The sequence below is a fragment of the Apaloderma vittatum genome, unplaced genomic scaffold (assembly GCF_000703405.1).
Source record: "Apaloderma vittatum isolate BGI_N311 unplaced genomic scaffold, ASM70340v1 scaffold10941, whole genome shotgun sequence".
NCBI lineage: Eukaryota > Metazoa > Chordata > Aves > Trogoniformes > Trogonidae > Apaloderma > Apaloderma vittatum.
This window is the reverse complement of record NW_009699687.1, coordinates 1-9,159: the sequence shown is the minus strand read 5'-3', so window position 1 is coordinate 9,159 and position 9,159 is coordinate 1. Positions and strand designations below refer to the sequence as shown.

Below are 9,159 nucleotides of genomic sequence, written 5' to 3'. Positions count from 1 at the left end.
AGCCCTGCTTTGCATGTGGGTTGACCTGCATGACCTTCAGAAGTCCCCCCAACCTGTATTACTATATGATTCTAAAACTTGAAAAGATCAATGTAAGCTTCACAGCATGGCAAACAAACCATTGTTATTTGTTATTTGTTACCTTATGCTGTGTGACTGTATCCTAGACCCTCAAGATAATTTCCATATCATCATCAATTTTACCTTAAGCCCTCATTATCAAGTAGTCCAGGCTGCAGAAGCATTCAGCTGCAGATGATCTGTCAAAAACATAAATCCCAGGAGTAACAGGACTGAAGTTCGGGAATGACGTTTATCTCTATGCAAGTAAAGCTGCCCCAATTCCAGGCCCTGGTTCTTTAAAAATAAAAAAAAACCTTGAAACCACACAGTTTGGATAAGATATACAACTGAAGTCCTGGACATTTTAGCTCCTCAAAACAGCTCAGGTCATTTCTTTGACCTTTTATGTCAGACCCGTGAAGAGAATTAACATGAACAGGGGCTAGTATCCTTTGTAGAATACAGCATGAAGACATGTAACTTTCTATATACACGAGATAAGATTTTGTGTATACTGAGATTTTTGTTCCCAAAGCATGAGAGATTTTTCCTAGAGCTGGAGCAGACCTGTAAGAAAATTATTTCCTTAGCTTAACTTTGGCTTGCTTCTTTGCACATGTTTTCATAAAAATGCAAAATACTAAGATCTGGAAACAATGGGACAGCTGTAGCTTTAGGTTTTTCAACCACTAACTACATATCTACAGATTTTTCCAAAAGTTAACATTTATTCATAAGTTTATACTATCAGCAATCCTTTGATAGGAATTATGCTCTTAGAAGTAAGCTTAAACAATAAGATGTAAAGCTAATAATGGTCTTCGGTTTATGAACACCTTACCCAAAAGCAGATGAAGCATCCGTAACTAGAAGTGTGGCAAACTCATTTCAACAGTGTAATAAAGAGCCTCTCCACGTCATAAGGTAAAAACCAGCTACTAAAAACATGACCTTTTGCACATCATTTGCACATTTCTTTCCGCTGTTTACTCTTTTCTGTGCTTGTTACAAGCAGAATGATCGACCATTGCATTGTACAGCTGTTTGTTTCTTTCACGTTGTAACTAGTGCTACTGTTAACATCCTCCACCACACCTTCTACTCAGAGAAACAGGAACATTCAATGCAGATTTACTAAAAGATCTCTTTTCCAGTTGATGGAAATTACATGTAACAATGACTTCATCACGACAGAGAACGTAGGAATGGTTAAGAGGGTATGTTCAGTGGCTAACAGGATATGCTAACCATATTTTCCCTGTTGTGTCACAGATTCTAGGAGTCAGGAAAGAATACAGAACACTGGGATTCTTTAAGAAATCTTGTACTAGTCTACTTCTGGAACGATTAAAACATCGGTGACAGATAGTCTATCCACTCCATATAGGGAAACATTTATGTAGTACCATCAGTTAAAGCTTGAAGGAAAGTAACATCTGTTTAAACCAGTTTACCAAAACTAAGCATACATTGAGAAGAAAATAATGGAACTGGAGGCAAAAAGAGGGTATGTCTAGCTATAGCATAGACTCCTTCATAAATAAGTAAACAAATAATACTCTTAAGTTTGCTAGGGTGCCCGTTCAAGCCACACACTTAACCACAGCTTGCTTTTGCTTTTAACACCGTATTAGTCTTCCAGGAGCAGGAATTAGAAGTCTGTGCCCAATTTGCACTCAGAGTTCTCAAGACTCCGTATCTTCTGCCCTCCATCTTAGTTTTTTTTTCTTTCACGCATCTTCCTCTTCCCAGGTAGCAGGCACAAATAAAACAAACAGATAAAGTTCGTCTACCTGAGCTGAATTTTTTTTTTTTTGGATGGATAATTCCGCCAGATAAATAAACTTCCAAATATCAGAGAACAAGAAGAGAAGGGACACAGAACAGTCAAGACAGAACAACTTTTGTTTTTGTCAATATTTCTTTAAATCCCAATCCAGCTCCTAGTAAGCCTGGACACTACTTACAACACTCCTAGAACTGCAGAGGAATGGAAACACAAATAGGGAGCGAGTGGAGAGGGGGACAAGACAGCCCAGTGGCTGGCTTCAGACATTCACATACACAAAGCCAGCGTCCACGGGAGTCGTTAAGGCCCAGATGCCCCACTAACAGGAACAAACCCAAACAGGAAGGTAGCACATGAAATGTATTTACCTATTTAAACACAGGCAGCTGGTCAAGCTAGAATGGGGAAGGTAACTGCTAATTCCTTGTACTACAAGGAAGGAATGGAGTAAAAAAAACCCAAGCCCACGGGCAGGTTTTTGCTTTGTGAACGTCTGTCTGTGCTGCTGGTTAACAGTGGTAAGTATAAAAAAATCAAAGAAAAATAATCTATTTATAGAACAAGTCAGTAGTCTGAGACATTTAGAAAAAAGTAAAAACAAGTCCTTCTTTAAAAATGGATTTACTAAAACAACTGTCACCCAGGATGACCCCAAGCCCTCCGGTCCTCTGGCAAAGCCAGGGGCAGCTTCAGACAAGAACTGTTGCTGATTGTACGCTGGTACACATCCAGCAAAGCCAGCAGGAAGGGGGATTTGCGGTGCGAACAGTATCTGCAGACTGCTTGCTGGTATCGCTTGAGGCCATGCCCGTAGCCTGGTGATACTGGAAAGAGTTGTGAGTGAGACTTTTCACAGAAGCACATGTCAGTGTAACCTCTGAGGTAAGTGGGCTGTCTTCTTTCCTTCCCATCCCTGGGTACAGGTCACAGAAGCTGGGGCCCCACGTGCTGTACCTCCTCGCCAGCTCCATCCTGCATGAGACAACTCTAACGTGCAGGAGTGCAGAACTCTAAGCAAAGCCTAGAACAGGAGAGGGCACCCCTGTGTAAAGGGAAGCACTCTGCTCTTCCCACGCTCTGGTCTAGCTGGACATGGTCAGTGTTTTCTGGCCCTCCTCAGGACAGGAAGATCAGCTGATCCCCACCGAGGAAAAAATTTTGCCTAGTGGAGTAGAGTTGGGTTTCTTTTTTTGGTGAACAGAAAGTTTGCTGATTTCCGAGATCACGAGCTCCTCTGCCCCTTAGCTACAAAAGAGAAATTAAAAGAAATTCGTCCACTTGCTCCCACATCCTTATAGTGTAGTGTTAGCTGCCTGGATATGGAGGCAACTTCACTCTCCCAAGACACTGCCCCACTCACTGGGTTGGCATAGGGAGGCAAAAGATAATTTCCAAAGTAACCTCCTCTGGGTAACCTGGTAGGCCTAAAATCTCCAGCCTATGCCCACCAATTCCAGGCCAGCTCCACTGCCAACATATACTCCTAACGCCCTGAAGTGTCTAGTCTAACAGCCTCGGGTTTGCTCAGTCTCATAAGAGCAACAGCCACACTCAGAGATGGAAATACTCAAGTCAAAAAACACTGGCTGGAGCTCCTAATCAGGCGGTGTCTGCATAGATGAGTCGGTACCAACGTGCCTTGACGTCCCCACGCTATGAAGGAAGCCCGCTGTAAGGAAGGGACCAACTCTGCTGCAGGTCTGTATATGCTTGGAAGTGAAGCTCAGTGGCTTTATTAGCTTCAAACCCTCTCTTTTCTGTAGGGTTTCAGTGGTCCGTTTCCCAACAAGTTCCAGGCATTGAGCAGTTGCTAACTCGCCTCCTTAAGATCTTCCATTGGGAGTTTGTAGCTCAGTAAGAAAGGAGGTGGTGGTGCATGAGCAGGGCTACTTGGGCCCTGCATTGGCTTCTTTGCACAGTTTATACAAATGTAATCCTCGTTCTCAGCCATTTCTGGAGAGACACCGACACAAACCTGATGAAACCACTCATCGCAGCCACCGTCACACTGCACCCAGTCCACCTGCAAGAGATCAGATCAGCAATATAGCACGTTACAAGGAAAGACAGGTAGGCATAGCTTCTATGAAAAAGATATCTTCTACTAAATCCACATGTTGAGAGCACAAAAGCTTTGGGGCACAAATTAATGCCCTACAGAGTTTGTTTTAACAAAGCTGCTTCGGTTTTAAAAAAAAAAAAAGAAAGAACACTTTTCCAACACACCCTGCCCCTTTTGCATCCTTAGACCACAACAATACAACCACACACTACACTGAGGAAGATGACACTCAGCTCTCCTCAAATTAAAGAATGTGCTCAGGGACAGTTACTTCAGCATAGATGAGGCCAGAAATATGCTTCTTAATATACCCCCTGAGACTGCGTTATCAAATGGTAGCTTTTGCAACATAAAACCCACACAAACCAGAAGTATCTCATTACTGCTTTTGGCTAAAATAAGCCACATGACATCATCAGCTTGAATACTTTTCTACCAGAGAGGTATTGGGTGTTCAGCTGGCCACGAAGAAAATGCACAGAAACTCTAATTCTGAAGCATCAGAACATTTAAGCTAAAATATTTCAAAAATTGAGCTGAATTTGCTAGAGAACAACTAGAAAAAAAGCATAAGAAGTAAATCAAAATGCAGGAAGGAAAATAGATGACTTATTAGATTTCTGTAGTTCCCAGAGTAAAAGTACATGTTAATTTGAGCCACTGGACAGAAATCATGATGTGCAGGATAAGGAACACAGATTCTTAATTTTAGTGGCAGGCACTGGTAAAGCTGTAGAAATCGTTGCAGCTGTTGTTCTGCTTCCACCTTATAGGGGAATGTGAAAATATCTAGGAAAACAACAATAGTAGCAACCTATCCAAAAAACGAAGAAACATTATCGGGTCAAGGTTTTACTTCAGTCTGTAGGAAAAGTACTCCTGAACAAACTTTTAAGAGTGACTAGTAACAGACACTAGCAACTGTAGCTTCAGTCATTTACTTTCCAGTATCCGCCATTTCTTACCTGTATGGCATTCGTCTATCAAACGTACAACACATCCAACCTTATGGCAAGACAGTGATCCCACTAAAAGCTCTGATTGCATAATCAGGAATTTTACTGTTTCATTTATGGAAGTTGACAAATTCAGTACAACCTACTTTATAATATGAACTTAAAGGCACTCTCCTCCCTCTTGCAATCTCAATTTCTGTAAAAATGTACTAATACAAGGAAATTATAATCTGCAAAGTAAAGAGAACAATGGTACATGCTATTATATTTCAAGCAACTGAGTGTAGTATATGACCTGGCCTAGACTTCAAAACTGATCTTTTAATTGGTCTTTTCAAATGTTCAGATGAACACTAGTTTCCATAATTCGGTTTTAAGAAACAAACAATAAGTTCTTGGTATTTGTAGTTGTTCCTACACTCTCTTGTGCAAGTCAGTGCAGTGCAGTGTCAATCCTACAAGCTACTACTGGGAGCAGTTTTCTTTCATTCTAAAAACCAGAAAAAACACATTCAAAAATACCCCATTTTTTGGATGATAATTTAGTGCATTTAAAAGCTGAAAATCAAGACAGGCAGTACTGCAGAGAGAGGCAGATCAAGTTTCTTTCATAATAATACAATCACTGATCGTTAATCTCCAACAAAAGTGAAATACTGCAGTCTGTAGGTCCCTCAGCCTGCAGCATCACCTGTTCACAGACTGTATGCAAGAAATAGAGAAAATTTACTTCATTTACGAACATTGCGCATCTCACTTCTGCTCAGAAACACCATGAAGTCAGGAGCATCTTTAGTTGAGTCAAAGAACTACTCCTGTGAATCAGCCAATACATGTTGCACACAGCCTGCAAACAATTACACAGCTTGAAGAGGTTAAACTTCCCAGCCAATGCAGAGTACCTTTTTCCCACATTCTAACTGTCCACCCTCTTCTCCTGTTTTAAAGGACCTAAGAGAATAAGGAAGTTCCATAGTTTTAGCCCCTACATTTGCGTATCTACCCAAGTACCACTCAATCCTCTCTCATTTCTCATGGTACCCTTTCTGTTGCTCGTGCTCTTCAACCTAATTATTAAATTGCATGGGGGTTTTTGACATTGCAGGGAATTGCCAGTGACAGAGCTAAGTGAAAACTCACTTTGTCCTTGCAGGGCCTCTGGCAGTTCTGTGCAGCACATACAGCGTTCTCATCATCTGACTCTTCTGCTCCTGACCAGTCATACTTAGAAGGAATATCTAGAACCTTCTTCTCTCTTTTTTTCTCTGTGCTCTCCTTTGCTAGTTCCACCTTCGCGACAACTGCCTTCTCTCGCTTCTTCTTCCGCTCCTCTTCCTTGGCCAGTTTCTTCGCAAGCTTGTTCAGCTCCTTTGTCTTATCCATGGTGAGTTTAAGCTTCTTCTTCTTGGGTTTTTCCAGTTTCTTCAGGTCCTTAGATTTTTGCTTCATATCTCCAAAGAACTGTTCTGCTCTCTCCAGCTTTCGTTTCCGCTTCCTCTCAGAGGAGTCTCTTCCTCTCATTTTCAGTGGTTTCTCATCCATGCTGTCATCCTTCACAGAAAGGGTGAAAAGAGGTATTTTTCAAATGCAAATTTACATATACCGCAAACCCATGGTTTGAGAGATGTGCTAAGCTCCAGCATTATCCTCACATGGAATGAAAAAAACATTAAACAACATACTGCTACAAATTCTGAGACCACAAAAGGGCTCGGTTTTATTTTCACCATACTAGAAAGAAATTGCACATGGTATCAACTATGTCAAAGTACAATGAATCAAAAATGTCCAGTGGAAAAAGTAAACCATCAGCAAGGGTAGGGAGGCAGAACAAGCAATAATTACAACTCCCTTCTCACACTGCTTTTCAATAAAAGTTGAAAAGATTAATCATTTTCTAGATGCTCTTGCTTATTTTTCACCCTAGGTCAGTCTTGCCTGTAATTATTTTTGAGAGAGAGAAATTGCTATTCTGGAGATTAAGAAAGAGCAATTGCTGAATTCTTAAAATGTACCATCAACTCAAGCAAGAGAAGAAAGTAACAGATTCATTACTTGAATAGCTTCCAAACTGGCACACATTGTAAATATCCTGGCATCATTAACAACTCTTAAATAGCGGATTCAGATCAGAAGCGAGGCTTAAAATTAGCAAATTCTGTCACTGCAGGTAGCATCCACCGTGACAAGTCCTATTTATATCTGAAAGATTCGCATGTATAGCTCCTTTGTAAAACAGGACTGACTGAATTGCAGTTAATCCAGCTATATACTTTAACTTTCATTATTATTAATAGATTAAGGACTGGCTTTACTATAAGCCAGTAAAGAAAGACTCTGTTTACTGTACATTACTTAATATAGCTACTCCATCCCAAACCAAATCCTCTGAAGATTATTTTACAAAAGTCTATTTACACACAAAATAAGTAGACATCGAAAGGTATTCAATCCAAAATAAGTACTTCTGGTCAAACAAGTATTCATAAGAGTTAACCAGAAAACGTCATAACACACACACACACACTCTTACCACTGGTGTCTGGAGGGAAGAAAACAAAACAAAACAAAACAGCTGTGCTTAACTATCAGTGTAAAAGCCTAACAGACTACTTATAAATAGCCTGTTTCATAGCTGTTAGCTGAGCAGTGACCAGCACACTCTCACAGAATACTAATATAAAAATTGCTATGTCTATGTTATCCTGAGGAAGAATAGGAATCTTATCACCTTGTATTACCAAACCACATTTTATTTTTAAAAAGCATTCTTTTCCCAGTAACAACATAAGTTCAGCCTCTACAAGAATCAAGTTATGGAAGTTAAGTCTAGACTTCCCATCTTACTCAATATTTACTGTAATTTTTTGCAGATCAGTTTTGGTTCTAAGCATAATCATGAAGAGTGTTTCCTTCCCCAACCTTTTATTTTCTAAAATAAGGTTTGCATATGGAACTGCCTGAGAAAACAGCTCCAAATATGGTTAATTATGGAGGACAGTGCTATGGCATGAGTGATCAAGAATTGAGTTTTTGGATCTCTTATTCTGTTATCTTCTGGAATCTACTACTGCCCAGCTGAAATCCAAACACGTCGAGTAACTAAGCACTCAGCTATCGAAATTATATATATTTTTTTAAAAAACCAATAAAATAATGTGTGTGGGGGGTTTCTGTACCAAGTTTCATACCTCCATGACATGAAGGAACCTGTCCTCAGAGGGTGGATGAGTAGCCTGTAAAATCCGCCAGATGTGCTGAGTCTCATCCAGTGATACCTCTAGTAGATCTCCCACCATCATTAGATCTTCTAGCTGAGCTTTCGCTCCAGGTGACAGCTCCAACACTGGCGGCTCCAAACTGCGAGGTACCAGTGGACTCTTCCGAGGCTGCTTCCTTGGAGTGCTAGAACCTTTCAGACAGGGAGGCAAGTCATATATAGATAAAAGGAAGAGATTAAAACCGAAAGAAATTACATACTTTTTACCACAACAATCTAAGGAGGGAGACAATCCCAAACGGAGAACACTGACACAGGTTTATATATCAGGCATCAGAAAACTAACTGCAATGTAACTCTACAACTACCACAGGTGATGAGCAGTCAGTAAGGAGGGGAACTGCTCTATCCCAGCTATCTGTTCAATTTTACCTCTATGTATAGAAAAGCAAATACCTTGAGAGCAGCTTTTAGAAGCAGATGAATATGCATGTTCAGCACAGAACGAGGGAGCAGTCCACATGTGTGTCACCACCTCCTCTGACTTAATGGGTATTTCCTCATCACAAAACAAATTGGGCTCCAAGCTGCTTGAAGATTTTACACTGGCATTGTCCTAAAAAAGACACGCAGAAAACATGCGACATCTGGATCCAGAACATACCTACTTCAAAGTAAATTCTAACACGACCAACCAGTCTGCTCTTGTTAAAATCCTACTTTGAAGCACCCCAGAGACACCGAGATCATGGGCAAAACGTACAAGTTACATCCCTACTTAAATAGTGGATGAACACAACAACTATTGAGATAGCTTAATAGATTTACAACTACTGTATGAGAAATACTGGACAATTTTCGTCACTCAGCAGTTCCTTAAGGTCTTCAGAAGTCAACATAATGAAGAGGCTTACTCTTAGACTACACAGCTTTTATTAGTTTATTGAAAAATTTGACTTGTAGATTATCAAGGCTGGTATCTTTAGTAATGCAGGGGTATATGCTGAGTAAATAACGGTTACTACAGAAAAAAAATTATTAAAGATCATAGAATCATAGAATGGCCTAG

The 9,159-nt window shown here is 40.3% G+C and overlaps 1 protein-coding gene across 1 annotated transcript; it reads right to left on the bottom strand.

The window, feature by feature from the left end:
• Positions 1 to 1,878: 1,878 nt before the first annotated feature.
• KDM5A (lysine (K)-specific demethylase 5A) lies at positions 1,879 to 8,698 on the bottom strand. Its single transcript, XM_009878494.1, has 4 exons — positions 8,547 to 8,698; positions 8,062 to 8,282; positions 6,011 to 6,421; positions 1,879 to 3,875 (listed from the first exon to the last, which is right to left on the bottom strand). The coding sequence occupies exons 1-4, from the start codon at positions 8,611 to 8,613 to the stop codon at positions 3,663 to 3,665; spliced, it is 912 nt and encodes a 303-aa protein (XP_009876796.1). The 5' UTR covers positions 8,614 to 8,698; the 3' UTR covers positions 1,879 to 3,662.
• Between the last annotated feature and the right edge of the window lie 461 nt (positions 8,699 to 9,159).

Coding starts and splice junctions, on each gene's coding strand:
- KDM5A (XM_009878494.1), bottom strand. CDS start 8,613: ATGTGGACTGCTCCCTCGTTCTGTGCTGAACATGCATATTCATCTGCT. Junction 8,283..8,546: donor TTCTAAAAGCTGCTCTCAAG/GTATTTGCTTTT, acceptor CCTGTCTGAAAG/GTTCTAGCACTCCAAGGAAG. Junction 6,422..8,061: donor GGTTCCTTCATGTCATGGAG/GTATGAAACTTG, acceptor CTTTCTGTGAAG/GATGACAGCATGGATGAGAA.